The sequence below is a fragment of the Necator americanus genome, chromosome III (assembly GCF_031761385.1).
Source record: "Necator americanus strain Aroian chromosome III, whole genome shotgun sequence".
NCBI lineage: Eukaryota > Metazoa > Nematoda > Chromadorea > Rhabditida > Ancylostomatidae > Necator > Necator americanus.
In genome coordinates, this window is record NC_087373.1 from 15,896,881 (window position 1) to 15,921,039 (window position 24,159).

The 24,159-nt window shown below is 42.7% G+C and overlaps 5 protein-coding genes across 8 annotated transcripts; 2 read left to right on the plus strand and 3 right to left on the minus strand.

The window, feature by feature from the left end:
* On the plus strand, positions 1-5,311 carry RB195_009721 (uncharacterized protein; the record flags this gene model as incomplete). Of its 2 annotated transcripts, none has more annotated exons than XM_013436040.2 (7): positions 1-90; positions 1,794-1,925; positions 2,986-3,108; positions 4,646-4,716; positions 4,782-4,911; positions 4,967-5,101; positions 5,156-5,311. In XM_013436040.2, the coding sequence occupies 7 exons, from the start codon at positions 1-3 to the stop codon at positions 5,309-5,311; spliced, it is 837 nt and encodes a 278-aa protein (XP_013291494.1). The 2 variants fall into 2 exon arrangements, with proteins under 2 accessions (XP_013291494.1, XP_064047983.1); XM_064190400.1 differs by having other exon boundaries at positions 13-90.
* Positions 5,312-8,615: 3,304 nt separating this feature from the next.
* RB195_009722 (uncharacterized protein) lies at positions 8,616-15,141 on the minus strand (the record flags this gene model as incomplete). 3 transcript variants are annotated; one of them, XM_064190401.1, is made up of 12 exons in its annotated part: positions 8,669-8,761; positions 8,817-8,880; positions 8,977-9,104; positions 9,394-9,575; positions 9,626-9,753; positions 9,804-9,848; positions 9,912-10,033; positions 10,114-10,245; positions 10,479-10,612; positions 10,728-10,829; positions 14,852-14,967; positions 15,035-15,141. In XM_064190401.1, 12 exons carry the CDS (start codon positions 15,139-15,141, stop codon positions 8,669-8,671), a joined length of 1,353 nt encoding a protein of 450 aa, XP_064047985.1. The 3 variants fall into 3 exon arrangements, with proteins under 3 accessions (XP_064047984.1, XP_064047985.1, XP_064047986.1); XM_064190402.1 differs by lacking the exons at positions 10,114-10,245; positions 10,479-10,612; positions 10,728-10,829; positions 14,852-14,967; positions 15,035-15,141 and having other exon boundaries at positions 8,616-8,744; positions 9,394-9,559; positions 9,830-9,848; positions 9,912-9,982; XM_064190403.1 differs by lacking the exons at positions 8,669-8,761; positions 8,817-8,880; positions 8,977-9,104; ... (3 more) ...; positions 14,852-14,967; positions 15,035-15,141 and adding exons at positions 10,305-10,334; positions 10,397-10,408; positions 10,914-11,061 and having other exon boundaries at positions 9,991-10,033; positions 10,103-10,245.
* RB195_009723 (uncharacterized protein) lies at positions 13,424-14,139 on the plus strand (the record flags this gene model as incomplete). The annotated part of the gene is made up of 2 exons (XM_064190404.1): positions 13,424-13,734; positions 14,031-14,139. 2 exons carry the CDS (start codon positions 13,424-13,426, stop codon positions 14,137-14,139), a joined length of 420 nt encoding a protein of 139 aa, XP_064047987.1.
* Positions 15,142-19,723: 4,582 nt separating the features above from the next.
* Positions 19,724-20,464, minus strand: RB195_009724 (uncharacterized protein; the record flags this gene model as incomplete). The annotated part of the gene is made up of 1 exon (XM_064190405.1): positions 19,724-20,464. One exon carries the CDS (start codon positions 20,462-20,464, stop codon positions 19,724-19,726), a length of 741 nt encoding a protein of 246 aa, XP_064047988.1.
* Positions 20,465-20,802: 338 nt separating this feature from the next.
* RB195_009725 (uncharacterized protein) lies at positions 20,803-21,549 on the minus strand (the record flags this gene model as incomplete). The annotated part of the gene is made up of 1 exon (XM_064190406.1): positions 20,803-21,549. The coding sequence occupies one exon, from the start codon at positions 21,547-21,549 to the stop codon at positions 20,803-20,805; it is 747 nt and encodes a 248-aa protein (XP_064047989.1).
* Positions 21,550-24,159: the final 2,610 nt, after the last annotated feature.

A 24,159-nucleotide genomic window follows, 5' to 3' on the forward strand; every position in this document is an offset into this window, starting at 1 on the left:
ATGGTTTGTTTAATGTGCGTCGCTGTGTGGGTGACTGTTGCTGTCATCGCTTACAAATTTCTCTTTTCTGGCAAGAAAAGCAGAAAAGAGGTGAACATTTGCTTTTTTATGTTTGGTTTAGAAACGTCTAATCAGAAACAGCAATAACAATTCTTACTTGAATCTTCCCGAATCAAACTTGTTGAGCCATTGATTCTGACCGCATATTTTTTTTTGCAAATAACACTCGCTTATTGAGACTGTGAGTTAATAGGTGAATGGTCTGTAAACTTCCTTTTTTCAGTGAGTAAATATTGTCTTGTTTCATGGAGAGGACGTCACCTGTCTTTAATTAATTTTTATACCCGAACTGAAACGTTTAAGAGGTTCGCCGCTATTTGTAGCATATTCCTCGTGCTAAGATGTTCTTGCATGACTCTTCGTAATCATTTCAAGCTTTTCCCTTTCTCTTCCCCTTCAACCAATGCTGTAAACAAAAGAATTAAGACCCCAGAAAAACATTGCTTGTTTACGAATTCTAAGAGAGGTGCGCACTAAAAGCAAGCTTTTCGTTTATGACTTCCGCAAGTTATTTTTTTATTTACAAGTTATTTATTTACTATTCTGTTCTGCGGTTCAATTCTTTTATTTTTTTGAGATCTATTGTTTTATATTCAATTATTTTATTGGTGCAGATGAAACTTACGAAGATAGCGTTTTTATTTTTCGTGGCAAGGAATTAATGGCTCATAATTGGGCGTAATCAAAGAACTGAGAGAAATCTTGTCAGTGGCTAGAAAACCTATTGCATTTTCAATTCAAAGTGTCTTACTTGCAATCGGCAAATCAAAAAATTCGTTGAAAGAATTGTAAGTCATAGTCATGACAATATACATTGATTTCCGATTAACTTGATATAACCAGATAGAAGAATATTAACGTAGAACTGGTTTCTGGAGCGGAATTAAAGCAACCTCACCAAACCTATTTTCGGCGCTGCTATTGGCTGTGCTTTCATTAAACACGAAATAAGCGATGTTGACATCTCTCCAAGAAAGGATGGGGCTGAGGGTGTAGATTACGATTATGAGCGTGACGACATTCCTGATCGCACTCAAAAATGACGTGGGCCTTATCGGTTCTTTTTTCCTACGAGGCACGTTCGGACACGCCACCTTTTTATACGAGGGTCGTCAAAAAAGGTGGTTCATACGAAAAATTGACTAATGAGATTGTTTCCCACATCGTTTTACAGAACGATAAAGGGGAGGGAGGAAGGGAGGGAGGGGGATTGATGGGATGTGGTCACAGCCATGCTCATATTCTACACTTCAAACCCTATCTCTATCTATAGAGATCCAAAATCCTCAATTTCGTGGTGTACTGCCTTTAAGAGTCCCGGAATATCATACTCATACCAGTTTAATTGTTTTTATAATTAAAAACCATCTTAATTTTGCGGAATCGCGATGTAAGAGAAGTGGCCATCGGATGCCCAAAGTTACTGATAGTAGGGCTGGTTGCATCATCGACTGAAATTAAAACGTTTTGAGGATATTTTTCAAAAATAATTCAGAAAAAAGGTTTTCCTTTGCCGTATTATTAATGGTAGTAGTCGGAATTCGATTAACCTTGACACGAGTAAAGGAGTTCATGAAATTGGAATCCAGGAAAAATGTGTAGTTTTTTTCTACGACTTCTAACATTTAGTTATATGCATCGCTTGTGCATGAAATGTTTTTTTTTTTCAAAATGTTTGCATGCTAGTCCATGTAGTTGTATTAGTATATAGTTGAGAATCCTATGTGTTGCAGATACAAAAAGTGGATTGGAAGAAGGATACCGTATACCTCTATCAGTTTCCTCGTACGAGAGCATTACCAAACATATCACCGTTCTGTTTGAAGGTCGAGACGTTTCTCAAAGCCAACAAAGTCCCTTACGAGGTAACCAACATGACCAACTAGAATTATATCAATGTCTCATTCTTCAGTCACCTCCCCAGCTTACGAGGCCATTTAGAGGGAATTGTGTAGTGAAATATTGTGTCATGTATCTCTTTTCTCGTTTTTCCTGGTTCTTACCGTCTGCAGGTGTTAATTATGATCTTCTCACATATAGCCATAATCTGATGTAACCAAAAAGCATCCATTTTCCAGAGCTCACTCGCCAGTATAACTATATCGGGCTCACAAGAGTGAGGTAAATCTAAATAGACTTACCTAACTGTTTTGAGCTTCCCTAATCTCCCGCTTTCTTTCTTACTTCTTCTTGAGGCTGTTTTTCAGTACTAACACTGCCAGAACACATGGACTTCGACTTTTATAATACATAATTAAATAATAAATAACAATGTAATATTAAAATCCAACACGGCAGCGATTCTGAAATGAAAATTTACCACAGGTTTCAATTAGGCTGCGTTCCTGCATATTTCATGGTTCTTAACATATCTTGCCATGGTTCTCAACATATCTTGTTCCTTTAAAGGCATCACACCACGAATCTGGAGTGGTACGGATTTCCAGTGGAGTAGTGTGGAGTTCCAGTCCAGTCCGTATACAGGGTCGTAGATTATGGGGAGGAGGGTGATTCCGTCCATTTATTCCTAATTGCCGTAAAAAACGGACGGGAAGATACGGCTTCGAGCGTTCCGGCGCGCTATTTTCTACAAGGAGTTCGACTGGAGCATGCCAGCCTTGCGCGGCGCCGCATCTTCACGGCAATTAGGAAGAAATGGAAGGAATCACCCTCCTTTCCATAATCTACTATCTCGTATAGGAATACTCCACCTCGGATTCGTGGGGTGATGCCGTTGTTCTTTTCATTTTGCAATTAATTATTCACAAGATTCTACTGAATTAAAATAAGAGTTGCAAAGACCAATAAAAATACTACTACAACGTTAAAAATACTGTGCACACCTGAGGTGAATTAAATATTGAGTTTCTTTCTAGAATTTTTTCGCCAGTTTTTTTTTTAGATGAAATAGACGGATTTTTTTAGGTGTGTCCACTTTTGATGGGTAGGTCGGAATATGGTCTGTTGCCATTTATCGAGCTGAATGGTGAACACATAGCTGATTCGCAGATTATCGTCGATCGTCTCAGCAAACATTTCGACATCAAGGTAGCTCTAGTTTTCGAGTTCAGTGTCTTTTAAGTGAAGGAAATAATATTTCGCTATGATGTTACCCTCAACTGACCCAGTTTTCACTAAAATTTGCTTTTTATTGCTTTGGATTGATATGTAAGTTTTTTTGAGACCTCTACTTCAAAAAGAAATAATAATTAGCAACAAGTACTAGAATAAGAATGTTAGTCAGTTGCGAATGGTAGCATTTACTCTATTATATGAGAGGAATTTGAAGCTTTCGTTTTTTCGTTTTCGTTTTCTGACTTAAAGGATAAAAAGGACAAAGTTTCTGGCATTAATCAATCCGCTGGTATGCGCCCCCACGTTCACTTCAATTCAGAATCGTTTGAGGTTTACGAACGTGTAACTGGCCTCTACAATGACTTGTAGTGTAGGCTAGCCGATGAGTCAAGTCAGTGTTTTTCTCGTTTGGAGTCCCTAGATTCGTGTTGTCAAATTCCCCGCACATCGACTTCAATTCGGAATCGTTTGAGATTTATGAACGTGCGTGCAGTTTTACAGTAACCGGCGAGGAAAGTCGAGCGTGTCAAGTCAGTGTTTTTATCCTCCCAGACAAGTCTGGTATCAATTTATCTACCGCGGAGGGATGCTTGGTAAGCACTAGGGCGGATTCGAACCTCCGATCGATCGTGCAGGAAGCGGAACCTCTAACCGCTACATTACACCCGCCCTTTCTGAGTTATTTGGTCGTTTAGATGACATCACGCACTACGCTTAGACGCCATTTCCGATGCCGTTATTTTTGGGACGAGCAAAGAACTGACTGCGCTCACATTTATAAACTATTTACCGAACTCTCTATTTTCTACGGGGCTTCACGTCAATTTCGTGATACACTGTCTTTAACGTTAGGTCGGATGGACCAAACGCGCAACTATCCAACGATCACAATCGCATTGTCGACATTTGGGGGTTGTGAAGTGGATTCAGAGGTGGCTATGACTATTAATGGCTAATGCAGGACTTATTTGGAACGGTAAAAACACTGATCCGGAATCCCTATGAGGATTGATCAACTTAACATGACTGGCGAGTGCCAGCCGATAAAAAACGACACGAAGTCTGGTGCAGTTGCGTAGGCGGTTGCACTCGAACTTAGAACCGTTGTGGAACCCTTGCTAGCACCACCCATTGCAGCAGTTTTGTTTACCATGGTTCCACCAGGTCAAGCCATAACGATATGAGGCTCGGCGCAATTACGTTAGCGGCTGCACTCGAGGAAGCGCTATGGAACTGGTGGATGGGATCGAGGTGGGAGCATCGCGAACTGCACCTAATAGAGGTGTTAGCAAGGTCCCCCCGCGATCTTAACCGCCTCTTCGAGGGCAATCGCTTACGCAACGGCACCGCAATTAATGTCGTTTTTACTCAACTGCATCATATATCATCAGAGTAGAAATGTTAGGATAATTCTTAGTTATAGACTGTTTAAGAATTTCAGAAAAAAATATGTATAAACCCAATATTTTGTGGTTTTGGATGCTCACTTCTTGATCCTCAAACACTTCAGCCACTATCGTCTCCAAAAGATGAAGCTGTCGCAAGAGCTGTTGAACGAATGGCGGATAACCATACATTCCTGTATGCGCAAGTCTGAATGAGCTCTTAAAAATGCAAAGTATCTGTAATTTAATTGACTTCTTTAGCGTCCAGTACCAGTTCAAAGTTGTCGAGAACAACAACGAATTTTTCGCAGTGGCTCTGCGCGACATGGGTTGTCCTGAGTTCCTCATACCTGTTGGAGCACCGATCATAGCTTTCCTGATGAGGGCAAAGGTAAGATCATCTGGTTTTTTTGTTTCCCGACAGTACAAAGTGCGCGCTATTCAAGGCAACAAAACGAATAACCGCTGGTGTAGGCAAGTTGTCTAGTGAAAACTACAAGGATCTCTTAAGAAAGGACTACGATGCTTTCCAGTCTCTGCTTGGAGAGCAAAAGTTCTTGTTTGGGGACTACATCACTACGGTAAGGAATATTCTTTCTTCTTTTTGGAAACAATGGTAAAACTTTGTTTTTAAGGCTGATTGCACTGTCTTTGGACAATTGGCTACAACGCTTTACCTCCCTACAGACAGTCACGCCAAGAATGTCTTGAAAGATCAATACCCGTCATTGGTGGATTATTGTAACCGAATTAGGGATACTGTCTTTGGCAAGGACTTTGCTTTAGAGTAATGATTTTAAAAGCGAGATTTTCAATAATCCAACTAATTTGGTGTGATATTTGAAAAATCTGTTCAGCACCAAAATTGTGGCAAATTCTGGTTGAAATCATCAGGTCAATAAACGTATTTCTACTCAGAATGTGAAAAAAAATCAATGGCAGGGTCTTCTTCCATTTGACAGACACTATACTGCAGGAAGCGGTTGCTAGAGGTTCCAACCATTAAAACATCCAAAGGTATGGATCGCAGTGAAAATGAATGTTGACTTGAAGAGACAAAAGGAATGTGGTCGCTTACAGCAGACTTCGATAACAACCGCATCATTTGTCGCCGCTGCAGTCCAAGTGGGACCATCTGGAGAGAGTAGAAGAGCTAGCAAGATTCCGAAGATTGTTTGCACGAAAAGATGCGGGAGAAAAGGAAAAATAAGAATGCACCTACTATGACATTTTTCGACGTAATCATTGACAGTTATTACTAGCCACTACTGACTCCCTTCACAGCAAAGAGTAGCTACAGGAAACAAAGTCTCAATTTCACTCGTTCTCTTCATAGAACGGACGATAAGGTCGTTCGTCTACTACGGTAAGCGAAGAGGTTCTCATTCTAAAATCCTTTTCCCACATTGTGAACGACTTGAGTTAGGGCTTGCTTTACAACTTAACCTGAACAGAAGTGACGTCGGGGATCGTGGATCAACATAGAATGGATCTCTAATGAAAGAGTTCACAAATCTCCACCACCGACACCCGAGACCATCAGAGAACCTGAGAAAAAGTGAGTGGTTGAAAATTATGTGTTGGGTTAAGATATCTGTAGTATTTTAATAGGGACGTTTCTGAACAAAAAGGAAAATAGAGGAAGAGAAAAAAGTACTGAGATTAAGGTAGCACGGATGGAGCGTCAAGTCGTAGATATGCCAATGGTTGCATACACACTAAGAATAGAACAGTCGACGCCTTTTGAACGCAACATGTCAGGAAATTGATGTAGTGCGGAAACCTCAAGGAACAAACTGCAGCGATGGGTGGTACCAGCAAGGGTTTCGCCACGCTCCTAGCCGCTACGCAAAGACGCATACGCAATTGCATACGTGCTTTATGTCGTTTTAACCCTGTTGTAGGGTGAAAACGACATGAAGCACGGTGAAATTCCGAAAGCAGCTGCACTCGAAGCGAAACGGTGCAGAAAGCGGTTGGAGTCAAGGTGGGACCATCGTGAACTGCAATGAAGAAAGGTAGCAGGGGTCCTCACTCGATCCTTAGCGCTATGTTTCACGTTGTTTTGTATGATATATAAACTATAAATAAATATTAAAGATACTGTAGAAATATATAAACTAATAAATTTAAAAATATAAGCTATCATGTTATATAATAACGCGCTTAGTCCGTGTGTGTGTGTGCGTGCGTGCGTGCGTGCGTGCGTGCGTGTGTGTGTGTGTGTGTGTGTGTGTGTGTGTGTGTGTGTGTGTGTGTGTGTGTGTGTGTGTATGTATGTATGTATGTATGTATATGTATGTGTGTATGTGTGTTTTTTTTTGTCTGTTTGTCACGAAAATACTCCATAATGATGCAAAACTCTGCGCCATGCAACTGATGGGGGAGCACTCTACCTTTCCACAATTTTCCAGAAATGTATTACTATGTATGTTGGCTTTGATAGGACAATTTAGTTTCTATCATATGTTAGTAAGGGCAAATGAACTTTTATGTGTGTTTATGTGTACAGTTCCAAATATGCAAACTATCATGCTATATAATAAGGGGCTTATTCTGTCACCTGTGTACGTCTGTGTGTGTCTCAGTTACGAAATTCCAAAAAGAGAGGGACACGAATATCATAGCGTCGGTTTGGTGCGCTGGAGCCCTAATGCGGTAAAATTGGGTGAGACGGGTCCTACGGCGTCGAATTAGTGCCTCGGAGCCAGAAAACCATAGAGTAGAGTGAGGCGGGTCCCACTGCTTCGGATTGGTGCGCGGGAGTCCCAACGGCAGAATGGGTTTCTATGACTCATTCGCGTATCTCTTTCCAAGCATATTTCCCGGATGCTGCTAACATCTTTTCTTCCCAAAGTGGAGACACACATACAAACGGCTGCTTACATACAATACAAGCCAACACACGTTAACGTGGACTCACATAGAGTTTATTCTTCACCACGATGATGAAGAATAAACTCTACGTCTTAATTTATTGTGCACTACATATATACATCATTACATACATTACCAGTCTGAAGTCCGGCTTTAACCGGACGTTCAGACTGGTAATGTATGTAATGATGTATATATGTAGTGCACAATAAATTAAGAAAAATTTTCTGTCACATATCAGAATTACGACATTAATAGTGCCGGTTTTGCGATTTTCTGGTTCTTTTTTCCGGTATTTAGATGGGATAAAAATTGAAATTTTTCGACTTTTTGTCGATCTCTGAACTATCTACAATGGTTGAGAGAACTAGGCTGCTGTCCGGAAAGGGGAAATTTTGTACGTACGGGTTTTGCTTAGTACCTTCCTCCGACGTGTTTTTTATGTCGGATTCACATTCTATTCATTATGTTCCATTCTGTTCATCTGGACGGGAAAAACTTGCCGAAATCGATCGATTTTTGCTCGGTTACCACCAAAAAGTGTGTGATCTCGAACCGCGAGCCTAATATCTCGGATCAACTTCACCACCTGAAGGAAAATCGCCGCTGTAGCCGTTCGCTGATCTCCACCAGATGCCGATGCGAACCGTTTCCGGACGCTTCCATATTTTTGATAGGAAGAAGATGGAAGAAATGCTATTTTGTTCATCTTTTTCCCATCAAACTTCCAAAAAATGGCTGGGCATTCGCCGACTGCAACCATATAGTAGCCATCTGTTTACGAACACTGAGGCGCTACCGAAGATTCCTGAACTCTTGAAAATCTCAGTTCTTCACTTGGTTTTGCCTTTTTCGTTGCTTACGTAAACGGGAAGTAGTTATCGATCGTATGCCCGCCGCGTTGACCTCGTTCCAGGTTGCCTTGCCACACACCTTGAGGCAGGCGTTGACCTCGTTCTTGCTGCCTCGTCAGGCCTTCAGGGTTGCGGTAATTGACCTGTGATGGACCTCGCACCCTTCCGTGTTAACCTATGCGTATCATTCGCCTCGGATCTTCGGGAAGAGCTTGTCGTTCAACGCCAGCTAGCCACGACCAGCGTATCCGGTCCATTCGGACTCACCTTGCAAGTTCGGGTACATGTTTTTTGGAAGCATTACACCAGTTCAATTCTGTTTACATGGAAAACGTCGACGAAGACGTCGCACCTCATATTATAGCTATCTGGCGCCGGGGCACCAATCCGACGCCGGTGGACTCGTCGAATCCTCCTCTATAGCCGAGTAGCCAAAATCCTTTTCTGCCGCCGCAACAGTGTGCCGGCCACTAACTGTTCGTCTATTGCTAGCCTGGTTGTCAACTGTTCCTGCACTTCTTGAAGTGTAGAAGGAACGAATGTAGCTAACTAGCTACAGGTCTACCTCGTTGTCGTGGCCCGGTTCTTCTACTGCCACCTCCTCGTCACGTTCGGCCCTCGCTCGAAATCTGCAACGGATCAGTGAGCAGTGTGTCCGCGAAGTGACGGTTGGATGCGGATAATGTGCGAATGGACGGTTACAGGTACGGGGAAAAGCGACACACCTAGCAATTTGCACTTTCGACTCGATCACCTGCATTCGTTCGCTCTCCGTCGTCGCCTCCCCGTTCGCGTAGTGTCGGAGGCGGTAGTAGACGTACGCGCATGCGATCGCATAGCTGTCATTATAGTACTACAGCTGCGTTGTTGCTTTATAACCTGCGGTGAACAACAACAATAACAATTTGGATACGAATACAAATACAACCAACATCGAAACGGAATCACGAAGCCACCACCACGTACCTGACAGAATAGCACATGCAGCATTCACTTCAGCGCGCAGTTCTTCATACGATCTCTTCAGGTATCGTTCAAATTGTAGTTTGGTCGTACGCTGCCGCGATTGAATATGGATGGTCACTCACTCACTCACTCACTCACTCACTCAAACTTAACTATTTTAGCTGTTCTGTGCTTACCGTGTTGCACGAGATGTTCAGGTCTCCGTAGCGGGTGTTCTTCAGGAAGCGTCGCATCACCTTTATGGTGTGCGTCTTTCCGAACGAATTCGCGAACCAGTTCAGGAAGAACTTCGATGTTGGTTGCTGCACCTCATCTTTATGCAGACCATTCCGCTCGGCCACTCTGAACGAACGCAAGACTAAGCAACGCAAACACATTGGTAACGCAAAACGCATCGTGAACACTTACGCGACGCGCAACACGTCGTATAACGTAACCAGCTCCAACGACACTTGGTCGGGCACGAAGAAGTTACCGTGGTGCGTGGTCTGGTCGCGTAACGCGTCCACATCCTTTCGCTTCGGATACACTCCAACCTAAATAAGCGCAACCGCTCAGCATCACGCGCATCACACACTAGACGCACTCATTCCTTGCGGTGTTACAGTGCACGATGTAGGACATGAATGCGCTGAAAAACGATCACGATATGACACACGTTCACACGAAACAATTAAACTTTGCGATCGCTTACCCTGTATAGTAGTTGCAGTTGGCACTGCCGATCGTCAAGCTCCGCTCATACTCGACTTGGATACGTTTCATCTCCTCGATCACTCGCGTGTGCGCGCGTGCAGCACAGTACGGCTCCTCCGGCTGGAACTTGATCGTTGCCGTACGGAATCACGGTGTGGGCACTAGAAAGCCAAAAACACCAACACATACCGCTGACAAACCTTTTGCGGCTTCCTCGACGGCAATACTTCACGATACGACTGCAACTTCTTCTCCTCCGACTTCAACTTACTCAGAATGTGTCGTGACAACGATGGGTAGTAGGCGGCCATCTCATTTCCAGTCGGCAGCAACTAAATTCACGCGCAAGTACTAGCTAAAGCAAAAGATATCGAATTCGTCAACAATTAACCACTGCTTCTTCGATGTAGAAACGAAATAGCTGGATGAGTTTATGTTAATTGCCCTTCACCTTCCTCCACAGCTTCAAATTCCTATTCGCACTGCGCATCCACCCTAAAAAGAAAGATGTGGATTGGAATGGTGGATTCGAGACAAAGCAGCCACAAACAGTGTGAAGATGAACCTTTTTCACCCTGTGATTTCCCACAATGGCGAACTGCTGTTCCGTGTAGTTGTAGTTGTGGTCGTCCCATTCATGCAAAAACATCAAATCCAGCTTAGGTAGTGCCGTAAACCACTGCTGCGCATGGGGACCGCCTGAAACCACCGAACCGAATGCTAGATATGATGAAGCTGCCGCACATAGAACACGAACACTTCTTTTTCTCATCTTTTTGTTTTACTGTTGCTCGAAATACTGAAGCGAACTCACCAAGATATAAATCATCAAGCGGCACTAGATAGGTCTGGGCACATGGAATAAGCGATGCACTGCACGTGGGCGGAACATTTGACGTGAGACCGGATGTCTCACCTAAACGTATCGATATCGACAGAAACAAGGTCGAACGTCTTCGTCAACGTTTTCCATATGAACAAAACTGAACTGGTGTAATACTCCCAAAAACATGTACCCGCACTTGCAAGGTGAGTCCGAATGGACCGGATACGCTGGTCGTGGCTAGCTGGCGTTGAACGACAAGCTCTTCCCGGAGATCCGAGGCGAATGATACGCATAGGTTAACACGGAAGGGTGCGAGGTCCATCACAGGTCAATTACCGCAACCCTGAAGGCCTGACGAGGCAGCAAGAACGAGGTCAACGCCTGCCTCAAGGTGTGTGGCAAGGCAACCTGGAACGAGGTCAACGCGGCGGGCATACGATCGATAACTACTTCCTGTTTACGTAAGCAACGAAAAAGGCAAAACCAAGTGAAGAACTGAGATTTTCAAGAGTTCAGGAATCTTCGGTAGCGCCTCAGTGTTCGTAAACAGATGGCTACTATATGGTTGCAGTCGGCGAATGCCCAGCCATTTTTTGGAAGTTTGATGGGAAAAAGATGAACAAAATAGCATTTCTTCCATCTTCTTCCTATCAAAAATATGGAAGCGTCCGGAAACGGTTCGCATCGGCATCTGGTGGAGATCAGCGAACGGCTACAGCGGCGATTTTCCTTCAGGTGGTGAAGTTGATCCGAGATATTAGGCTCGCGGTTCGAGATCACACACTTTTTGGTGGTAACCGAGCAAAAATCGATCGATTTCGGCAAGTTTTTCCCGTCCAGATGAACAGAATGGAACATAATGAATAGAATGTGAATCCGACATAAAAAACACGTCGGAGGAAGGTACTAAGCAAAACCCGTACGTACAAAATTTCCCCTTTCCGGACAGCAGCCTAGTTCTCTCAACCATTGTAGATAGTTCAGAGATCGACAAAAAGTCGAAAAATTTCGATTTTTATCCCATCTAACGACCGGAAAAAAGAACCAGAAAATCGCAAAACCGGCACTATTAATGTCGTAATTCTGATATGTGACAGAAAATTTTTCTTAATTTATTGTGCACTACATATATACATCATTACATACATTACCAGTCTGAACGTCCGGTTAAAGCCGGACTTCAGACTGGTAATGTATGTAATGATGTATATATGTAGTGCACAATAAATTAAGACGTAGAGTTTATTCTTCATCATCGTGGTGAAGAATAAACTCTATGTGAGTCCACGTTAACGTGTGTTGGCTTGTATTGTATGTAAGCAGCCGTTTGTATGTGTGTCTCCACTTTGGGAAGAAAAGATGTTAGCAGCATCCGGGAAATATGCTTGGAAAGAGATACGCGAATGAGTCATAGAAACCCATTCTGCCGTTGGGACTCCCGCGCACCAATCCGAAGCAGTGGGACCCGCCTCACTCTACTCTATGGTTTTCTGGCTCCGAGGCACTAATTCGACGCCGTAGGACCCGTCTCACCCAATTTTACCGCATTAGGGCTCCAGCGCACCAAACCGACGCTATGATATTCGTGTCCCTCTCTTTTTGGGTATTTCGTAACTGAGACACACACAGACGTACACAGGTGACAGAATAAGCCCCTTATTATATAGCATGATAGTTTGCATATTTGGAACTGTACACATAAACACACATAAAAGTTCATTTGCCCTTACTAACATATGATAGAAACTAAATTGTCCTATCAAAGCCAACATACATAGTAATACATTTCTGGAAAATTGTGGAAAGGTAGAGTGCTCCCCCATCAGTTGCATGGCGCAGAGTTTTGCATCATTATGGAGTATTTTCGTGACAAACAGACAAAAAAAACACACATACACACGGACTATGCGCGTTATTATATAGCATGATAGCTTATATTTTTAAATTTATTAGTTTATATAGTTCTACAGTATGTTTAACATTTATTCATAGTTTATATATTATACAAAACAACGAGAAGCATAGCGGTAAGGATCGAGTGAGGACCCCTGCTACCTTTCTTCATTGCAGTTCACGATGGTCCCACCTTGACTCCAACCGCTTTCTGCACCGTTTTGCTTCGAGTGCAGCTGCTTACGGAATTGCACTGTGCTTCATGTCGTTTTCACCCTACAACAGAGTTAAAACGACTTAAAGCTCGTGCGCAATTGCGTAAGCGTCTTTGCGTAGCGGCTAGAAGCGTGACGAAACCCTTGCTGGTACCACCCATCGCTGCAGTTTGCGATGGTCCCACCTCGGTTCCAACTGCTGCCTCCACCGCACCGTTTAGAGCGCGTACTGCAAGTGCGCTGCAACTACACTCGTAATTCATGTCGAAGTCTGGTGGCGGTACTTGAAGCCGATGCAACTAACCTTCCTGGACTTTGATGCCGCTTTCAACTCTCCTCATCAAGGCCGTCCTCTTAACGCGCCCCGCCCCGATGCAGTACCAGGAAAGTTCTTTCACTTGCACGACAACATGAATCAACGAACAACCGCTGCAGTTCGAACAGTAGGGTATACGACACCATTCGAGGTGGTAACTGGGGTAAGACAAGGGGCAGTGGCAGGGCCATGGATTACGTCTACGCCCTGATAAATGTAATCAGACGCAGATATCTTCGAGATCTCGAACGGGAGTCAGGATGGACGGACAACCAATTGAACTCGTCGATGACTTCTGTTTCCTGGGCTGTGTGCTGAAGAACAACAGCAGCTACGAGAAAGATATTCAGCAAAGATGCACCAAGGCCGTTTTCACATTCAACTTTTTAACGAAATGCCTATGGTCGACTCCCATCACCAACGAAGTCAAGCTGCGAGTGTACCTATCCGCAATTCGCCCTATCATGATGTACGGATCAGAGACTTGGGCAGCACCTTCTACGTTGACGAAGAGGCTTGTTTACACGGAAAGGAAGCTGCTTAGACGGCTGCTTGGCTACTTTTCCCTAAGGTATCCCACAATGAATAATTTTACGAGGAAGTCGATGTGGTGTACCGAGGGATGGAAGATATTAACATCTTGCACCTCCAGCGAAAGTATGCTACAAAAAATCGTCTTCGCTTCTTTTGTCATATAATAAGGAGAGGAGCAGATCGTCTTGTTCAACGAGTTTTGAGAAGTTTTTCCGATTCAAACTGGAAGAAGCTACCTGGACGAAAACGGAAGTTCTGGACTGAGGTGGTGAAAAAGGACCTGAGGATGCTCGGCGTGGATAGGCAGTTTAGGCGAGACGTAAGGTTTCGCAGAACATGGAATAGCGACGAATGGATTGATTCTGTGCAAGCTCTTGCGGAAGATCGAGAAGGTTGGGGAGCTGTGTTCAAGGACGGCACACCTCGGCGAAGATGCGGGTAGTCGCGTCAGGCGATGACATCAGCTCGCCGATTAAGCCAAAAAGCTAATTGACATAGCAAAGTAAAATCAGTAGTGAGGTTGGGCTTTTCGGAAGAAGTGGAGTATGAACGGATTTCCTGCACTTATTTCTGACAGTGCATTCCTTTTTCTCGTCGGTAAGTCTTCTAGCCGATAAGTGGAATTTCAAACCACTACTATTTAAACATGCGACTATTTGTTGGTACAGGATCGCAAACCAACAAACAATTCCAATATCATACAGTTGTCACTGTAGTTTGACGACACTTATGGTTCGCCTTCTATTTTGATCTTCCAAAACCGCCTCGCATTGGGACCATGTTTGTGTTGCAGCTATTTAACAAAGCTTCGAGCTTTAATTCCCTGCACTTGGACAAGCCTAGCACTTTTCGTTGCTTTGAACAATTCGCCGTTTGGATTATGATTTTTTGGACTAGCGGATGTTCAGCTACGATCTACGCTGATGATGAATATAAGCTTGTGATGGAAACAATTATCTTATTCAACAACTGCTTCCTTCGTTTCCTTAAAAAAATCCAGAGCATCTGAGACCGAGCTCGCAGCATTGAACCCTGATGAACCGTTGTGAAAATGAAATCATATCGTCACGAAGATCGTCTCCATGTGGAAGTGTTTCTTTGTCGCAGCAACTAATGGTGGATACTGCGCTTACGATACAGAAGATCATAAGCACCTGCGTCAGAGCTGCCGGTACCCAAAGGAATCGGACCTCGCCTACCTCCGTGTGCAGGACATCGGTACCACTGCGAGATATCCTTCTGCATCGAAACATTGTATAAATCGGGAAGACTGCATGTTACAGATCATCTTGCATTTGTTTCTACACAGTGTTTCGGTACATCAAAGCCACCTCAACCTCATCAAAGGAATATCACGGAACTGGCGATGTTCAGGTCCCTGTGGGCAGATATAGAGTTCGGAATGTAGATTACCAGCATAAACGTGATCTCGCTCTATTCTCATACTCACCCTAATCATACTGAAACTCGACATCGAAGACTTTTGCTTCTACGAGCTACTTAAGAATGCGTCATCCTTGTGCACGTTACGCTTGCCTCAGCACCCTATTTCCTCAGCTTATCCATTCGCCGTTTTCCAAGGTGATTGAGGAGAATTGAACGCGTCACGCTCATACTCGTTATCTACATCCTGGATTCTATATTTGAGAGATTTCTAGAGAGACCTCGACATCGTCAACTTCGAGATACGTTGTATTCAAAGAGAAAAAGAACATATAAATAAAAAAACGCAGATTAAATCTCACGCGGCAAATCACAAGAAAAGATCATATGTTGATGATTTGTAGAGAAATGAATGGGCATTTAACTCCTCTTTACACAACAGGATTGAAGCTGATCACGTTTCACCATCAATCTTCAGTTTCACCAAAACCAGATGTGTAACGTTGACGTTTTCAGACAAGGTTTGCGCTGTGGACTACCATTACAACCCAAGTTTTACAGCACTACTTTACTCCCAGTGACATCGCGTTTACTTGCTACAACAGTCGCCCCAACTGTAGAGCCAACTTTGAAGTCATATATTTCCACGAGGTACAACTGTAGGCCAATATAGATTGCTTCCGAATTTCTTACACTAACACACTCGGTTAGAGGTCCCCACACGGTGGAGGGTTCGAAACCGCCCTAGTGCAAACCAAGTCTTTCATCCCTGCGGGGTCGATAAATTCGTACCAGACTTGTCTGGGAGGATAAAAACACTGACTTGATCTTCGGCTGGCCCCAGCAAGTCATTGTATAGGCCAACACGCGTTCCAAAACCTCAACGATTACGAATTCCAGTAAAACGCATTGGCGCATCCCAAGTGGATTTATACGCCAGTGACTTTATCCTTTATCCTCTTTTTTAACGCTTTTATTTCGTAAAGGTTTGCAATAAAAACGAGGTGTGAAAATTAGAGTGATTGCTTTGTAAAAGAGCTCAACTTCATGTTCTTCTCATGCATAAGACTTATGAAAGCCATTACATAATGTTTACATTTTACAATGTTTTCATATTTAGGTCCCACACGTCTGAAGAAGTCTGAAATAATTAGAGTAGCTATGTCTGGCATTCTATAACTTTGTTTTTGCTGCGAGAAACAGCAAGAGATTATTTGAGATCACTATTAATGATGTTATCTTCCTTTAGTTTAGCATAACGATACAGCACGGAAACATATTTTGAGACAAAATGAGTGTAACCTATAGTCATGCTATGTAACAACGGGCCTATTCTGTTACGTGTGCGCATCAGTCACGAAATTCCGCGAAGCAGTGAGACGGTTCCAACGTCTCCGAGTTGCTGCGTTGCGGTGCAGTAGTATCGCGCAATAATTAGGAAAGATAGTTAACTAACAACAACAATAACAATAACGGAATAACAATAAAGTAAATGAGACGTTGTGAACTGTTCCACTGGCCGTGACAAGTGCATATGTTGTGTTTCATCCCTTCTCTTCTCCTTCGCATATCTGTTTCTCTGCACATTTGCTTCTTCATGTGGATAACGTCCTTCCTGCCAGAAACTGAAGCACGCATACAAACGGACCCTTCATTATTGGCGAACAGTTTACGGTGCAGTTTAGTTCACGTGACTGCTTGTACAACATTACCTTTATCTGCACGATGCTGCCATTCACATCATTTCATGTTGACACATCATTCCATATTAACAGTTGGGAGTAACGAAAAGAGAGAAATCTTAGATTTCATAGCGTTCCTGAAGCAAAGTCAGGTTTGAATACCCTCCAAATGTAGAACTGTCGCATTTAGAACCAAGATTACCAAATCTTTCATCAATGCTTAAATTTCTAGAAAAAAGGAAAAAAGTGTTAGAAAAATGCAAAATTGATTTTACAAAAACTTTATTACTTTTCATTATTACTCGTCAGTGGAGGCAAGCGAAGCGAGCACCACAAGAACTCCGAAGTCCCGCGTTGTTAGTTATCCAGGTCAAGTCTATCGGAAAAATTTTAACTGTTGAGGTGTGTCAACTTTAGATGGGTAGGTCAGAATATGGTCTGCTGCCCTTCATGAATGGTGAACACATCGCCGATTCGCAGATCATCATCCATCGGTTCAGCAAACATTTTCATATCAAGGTAAACTAAACTTTAAACTTGGTATCTACTTGAGCAACAACCGAAATGAGTACATATATTACTACAATACCATCTCTTTTTTCTCAATAATTATTTCGAAAAAAAAAACGTCAAGAGCATCAAATAAGTAGTTAAGTGCATATGATTAATAAGTAATTGAGGTGTGGTAATAATGAAAGTTACAAATACAATAAAAATATTGCGCTGACTTCGTAGCTTTTATATTGATTTGCTTATACTGATTTATTCTTATTTGATACTAAGTTATGTTCTGCTTAATTAGAAAGACTGCAAAGTCTTTTTTTAATTTTTTTTTCTCTTCTTACTCTTTAGAAATAGTGACAGACAGTCATGATCATAACTGACTGATCAAAAATTGAATTCGACTGATTTCAAGCCTACATCGCTGGCGTAATGCATACGGCATTTGAGAATATTCCTTACTAACTTTTTTTTGCCATCTGTTATGTATATATATTCTAGTAACATTCTATAATGTTTTAAAATACTTCGTGTAAGGGGTTCTAGAAATCCAAGAAAATATCGCATGTGAACATAACAGTCTGTAGTTACTGCTGCGTATACCAGTTATTCATTCATTATTTTTTCAGCCTCTGCCTTTACCGAAAAATGAAGCTCGCAAGAGCCACAGAGCGAATCACCGATAACTACACATTCTTGTGCGCGATCATTAAATTCATTGGTTGTCCACACGTGTTGATTCCTATTGCTACCCCCATCATAGCTTTCCTATCAATAGGAAAGGTGAGAGAGCTGTTTTCTGAAAGTAACTGATGGTTAACTATATGTTGTTCAAGACGGAAAAGAGAATAGCCGCTGGTGTTGGCAAGTTGTCTAGTGAAAACTACAAAGAACTCTTAAAAAAAGGACTAAGATGCTTTCCAATCATTACTTTGAGGGCAAAAGTTCTTGTTCGGAGACCACATAACAGCGGTGGAAATCCTACTCTTCATTTTTCTTTTAATTTGTAAAGTTCGTTTTTAAGCCTGATTGCGCTGTTTTCGGACGACTGGTTACGACACTTCACATCCCCGCAAATAGCTACGTTTTGAAGGATAAATATCCAGTACTAGTGGATTACTGCAGCCTAGTTAAGGACACGATCTTTGGGAAGGACTTTGCCTCAGAATAGTGCTTCTAAGCTGACATTTTGAACTATTTATCTGCATAATTTACGTGGTATTCGACAAGTATTGTTCATTGCCGGAATTCTGATAACTTCATGCTGCAGATATCTCATAAATATACTTATTTCTATTTCGATTGGGAAAGCAAAGGAAATATTAAGGAACCTTTCCCCACTTGAAAGCTATTATATTTGAGGAAAGATCGACCGATTAGGAAAAACACTGATATAAATCGCGGCGTAAACAAACATCGACTTGAGGAGAAAGAGAGTTGAAGGTTGAGGCTACCCAAAAACTAATAGTAATAAGTGTCTAAGCAGGTTTCTTGAGGTCTGAGCCACTAAATAGGGTTGGTTGACTTAGTAATTACGTTAGTCAGCATAATTACCCTACAATGCTCCCAAACCTCACAATGTGCACAGAATTTGGGTCTTTCTGGTCATTAAGACCCTTTAAATCCACTTTTAAACTGCTGCAAATTACGTGATTTTTTTTTACTTTTTTGGAAGTTGTCCCAAGTCTTCACCACTTTTGAAAAAAATTTGCCTCAGCCGGGTGTCGAACTTGAGTCTTTTTATTGTCATATTGTACGAAAAAAAATGTTGATTTTCTCGTTTATTCCGTCGTTCTTCTCTAATTCGACCTATGCATCTGACTCTTCTCTTTTTTCGTGGTATTCCATATTTTAATCAGCATTTGAAGATATTTTGTAGATTTTGGAATAAAAATAGAACAAAATAAAAATAAAAATATTTCAACACAAATATTTCAACAACATTTCAGCAAATAGCTTCTTCTGCTCTTTGGTATCTCTTCGCTTCTCTCAGCTACCGCTTTTCTCGTTTCCCGCTTGTTCCACGGCTAATTTTCGATTTTTCTTTTTCGAAACACATGAACTTTCCAATATATTAAACTGGCAGCAACTGAGGACTGTCGCAAGGGAGGGGGCGTTTCGCATTCGAGAAGGTCGCGTCCCATTATCACGCTTGACTTTGTTTGCACAATAAATCAGTAGGAACTTGTTGATAGTCGAATTTAAGCAACAGCCAAGATTGTTAACAAAATTTATTACGGCTAACGTTTCGGCGTTGTCGCCTTCGTCAGAGCCTGGAAAGCAAGAACACTTGCAATATATCCTCTCAAATGCCTCATCCAGAACAAGTCATCATCCCCTAGGATATTACACCCGGAAACAAAAACCAAAAAAAGCCCAAATCGTTGTGCCTACCTTAGTAGCCGCGTTGCCGTGGTGTTAGCGGATATCCGCGTGGTGCTATCGCTCCGCTGATACTAATTAGGATGCGACCCGCATACGACCCCGTAGATCAAACCCGCAAAGGTCTTGATACAGAGCCAGCTCGTTGGTCACGGCTAAGCACTCTTCCTTTCTATTCATTTTTGGACCTTTTGCATTTATCCAAAACGCTTCTAAAGTTCTGCGAGCTATAATTTCGGGTTCGTACGATAGAATTGTGACAGCTACGCAGAAAGGAACGTTTTCATGACATTGTCTGCGGTGAACTCCGAGGGGAGTTGCTGCATTCGATTGTTTCATCCCCCTTAGATGTTCTTTAATGCGAATACAAAGGGGGCGCCCTGTTTCGCCAATGTATTGGTCCCCACATGTTATGCACGAAATTAGATAGACTACACCAGAGACCATGCAGTCCCCTTCCTTCCCGAATGGGCATATTACACAGTCTGGAGTGAGACAGAAGCGGTCGTACATTCTGTTTCGAACTAGTTGTTTTTTGAGATTTGTTGGAGGTATTTCCACAACTCTCACTTGGTCCTCGAGACCGCATTTCACCAGACTAGCCCGTATAGCTTTACTCAGGTCGTCGGTTATGAAGGGCAGGCAGAAATTGATCTTATTCGACTCAACCCGTGTGGCATATTCTTGCTGCGCACCAAGATCTGGCCTACGTGCTACATTACCAATGTAACCGTTAGAATTCGCGATGCGTTGCGCTAGGTTGATCGCATCGATCCGCTCCTGGACATCTGATGTCACCCTTACGGCTGTCCTAAACATGTTTTTAACCACAGATTTCTTAGTTTTCCAAGGGTGAGCGGAAAGACAATAAACTAAAATGTTTTTGCTGCTAGGTTTTCGGAACCATCGTGTCTTCCATTCACCATTGGACCACTGTATTTCTACATTGAGGAAGGACAGCCAATTTTCTTTGGGTTTCTCCCTTGTGAACCGTATGTAAGGGGACTGTTGGTTCAGAAGCTCGAAACAAGTGTCCATCACGTCTTGAGTGGAGCATATAATGCAACAGTAATCAATATGACGGCAATACAGGAAAGGTTTCCGTTCCAGAATGGGTTGTTCTATTTTGGACATGAATGTAATGGCTAGTGTGGGAGCTAGTCTTTGTCCCATGGCCAATCCCCTGACCTGTCTATAGTAGTTGCCGCCCCACGAAAAATGGAGCACTTTAAGCATTCATCCAGGAGCGTCATAATTTGCCTTATGGAGAACCCGTGCAAGTCTAAGGTGTCCCGATGTTCTACGAGTAGCTCGAACACAGCTTGCATTGCAGCGCCGTTGGAAACATTTGTATAAAGCGATGTGGCATCGAAAGATTCGATGACACATTCTTTTTCTGAATGCGCTCTTTTAAGCTGCTCAAGGAACATGTTGGTGTTGGATAGATGCGCGGGAACATAGTTGAGCAATGGTGCAAGTATAGCGTCCAAAAGCCAAGATATTCTGTCCGTGGGGCCACCTACGTTGCTTATGATAGGACGTACTTTGAATACATCCGGGTCTTCTGAAAGGAAAGCAAAGGAAGAGAGTTTGTGTGTTTTTATTAGCAGGTATAAAACTGGGCAAGTAGGAAGTTCGTATTTCAGCTTTGTGATCATTGTTTTATGTAACCCCGCAGCCTTTCCAATCTCTACCCAAACTCTATTGAGACGGCGACTCTGTTTTATGAACTCTTCATGTGACGAAGAGTGGTAGAGTGTAGCGTCATCCAGATGTTTTCGAGTGATAGCCATGTCTAGTTCACGTGATATGACCACAAACTCTCCTCCCTTATCGCTGATTGTGACCTTTATCTCGCCACGTGTTGAGAGTTCGCGTATCTCACGTAGGCCAGAGCGTTGCATTGGTGTGAGATTAGAAATAGGATGTTTTCTCGAAAAACGTTTGAGAATCAGATGTCCAGGAGCGGATCGATGCGATCAACCTAGCGCAACGCATCGCGAATTTTAACGGTTACATTGGTAATGTAGCACGTAGGCCAGATCTTGGTGCGCAGCAAGAATATGCCACACGGGTTGAGTCGAATAAGATCAATTTCTGCCTGCCCTTCATAACCGACGACCTGAGTAAAGCTATACGGGCTAGTCTGGTGAAATGCGGTCTCGAGGACCAAGTGAGAGTTGTGGAAATACCTCCAACAAATCTCAAAAAACAACTAGTTCGAAACAGAATGTACGACCGCTTCTGTCTCACTCCAGACTGTGTAATATGCCCATTCGGGAAGGAAGGGGACTGCATGGTCTCTGGTGTAGTCTATCTAATTTCGTGCATAACAAGTGGGGACCAATACATTGACGAAACAGGGCGCCCCCTTTGTATTCGCATTAAAGAACATCTAAGGGGGATGAAACAATCGAATGCAGCAACTCCCCTCGGAGTTCACCGCAGACAATGTCATGAAAACGTTCCTTTCTGCGTAGCTGTCACAATTCTATCGTACGAACCCGAAATTATAGCTCGCAGAACTTTAGAAGCGTTTTGGATAAATGCAAAAGGTCCAAAAATGAATAGAAAGGAAGAGTGCTTAGCCGTGACCAACGAGCTGGCTCTGTATCAAGACCTTTGCGGGTTTGATCTACGGGGTCGTATGCGGGTCGCATCCTAATTAGTATCAGCGGAGCGATAGCACCACGCGGATATCCGCTAACACCACGGCAACGCGGCTACTAAGGTAGGCACAACGATTTGGGCTTTTTTGGTTTTTGTTTCCGGGTGTAATATCCTAGGGGATGATGACTTGTTCTGGATGAGGCATTTGAGAGGATATATTGCAAGTGTTCTTGCTTTCCAGGCTCTGACGAAGGCGACAACGCCGAAACGTTAGCCGTAATAAATTTTGTTAACAATCTTGGCTGTTGCTTAAATTCGACTATCAACAAGTTGCTATCTCTATGCCAAGATTCAAGGAAAGTCGAACTTCCGCACTTCTGGAAAATCAGTAGGCATTTGTCCTTTCTAGAAATGATTATTTACTCTCTTCTGTACTTATGAATTCCGCAATTATGTTAGTTCACTAGGAGACCAAAACAGTTAGAGCGATTTCGTTTTTTGAGGTAGCTATAATGGGTTTACCAATGGCAACCGTTCCTGGAGTAACAAAGAAAAAACACTTCCATGGATGCAGCATCGAAAGATTGCTATTTGCTAGCGAACTTACTACCATGCAATGTATTTCGAATTGTTCAAAATCTGATTTTCATTTTTCCGTTGGTACACTGTGTTTCTCAGAGAAGTTTACTCCGAGTTTCAGTCTTTCACCTTAGACGTTGTTGATTTTTTGTCGGCCGCAGTTTAGGTTTTGCACCTTCCCGAAAGCACATAAATTGCACGATGTACACAATCACATGCAGTGCACCGATTCAGTTTTTGCTTCTTGCTTCGAACTCTGCAATCAGTCTAATCTGAATGGATGGATGCAATTAATAATCAACTGAGGCCAAGCGCACTATTTGCTCTAAAATATATAGGAATCCCAAAGATCCCCTTTTATATCGAACTTCTAGGGGGCGTTGGATTTCCCCACAAAATGACAGAAATGTATAACTATACATTGCTTGTTTCGGTCGTTACAGGTGGATCGAAGGAAGAATACCATCCCAGATTCCCAGATTCGAAATCAGATCATCGCAAAGATTCAAAATGCACCAGAAGCTCAAAAGTGAATCTTGGATGGGATTCTGCCTTTGGACACAATGCTGCACCGATCGAAACAAACAATGAACGAAGCAGATATACACTTCTGTCTGTGATCCTCAAGAGATGAGAATTCACAACTTACTTCCACTTTTCGGATAATACGAGAACCAAATGGTTTTGTGTTTTCAACGCAAAGGAACAATGCAATATGACCACAATTTTCAGCAGTTCTTTCTAATCCAATCTACATACAAGTATTTGCCTACTTCTGTGGTTGGCCTTACGCGGTTATGGTGATCCTTCAGCCTTCTGCAACATAATCCCTTTTAATTGCACACCCACTCCACCCCCGACTCCGTCCTCTCATATGCAAGCATTATCCGCTCCGCTACAGATACTCTAAAAGGAAGCTGTAAAGGAGGAATACTGAGGAGCTTAGAGAATACATGAAAAAAATAAAGATAAAAAGATGAAAGATAAAGTGTCTGGCATCCGCATGAGGTGCGCCAACGCGTTCGACTTCAATCCAGAGGTATGGGGTGTATGGATGCAGGACTGGCCTACGGATATCTGTATAGGATATAAAAGTATTTCAGCCAAGCCCATTATCAACTGCGCTGGATCTCTCTCCCTCATAAACGAATTACAGGTAGAAAAAGCTGATGGGTAGCTTTTATCCTGTTTTGTTTTGCTGGTCTTCGGCTTGAGACTACGGCGCACTGTCTTTCTTGCTACTTTAACACTTACCGTCCCTCTCCAGTGTTTTCTGTGCAGTCGACTAATCGATCAGATCCAGTAAAATCTTCTTGCATCCATTG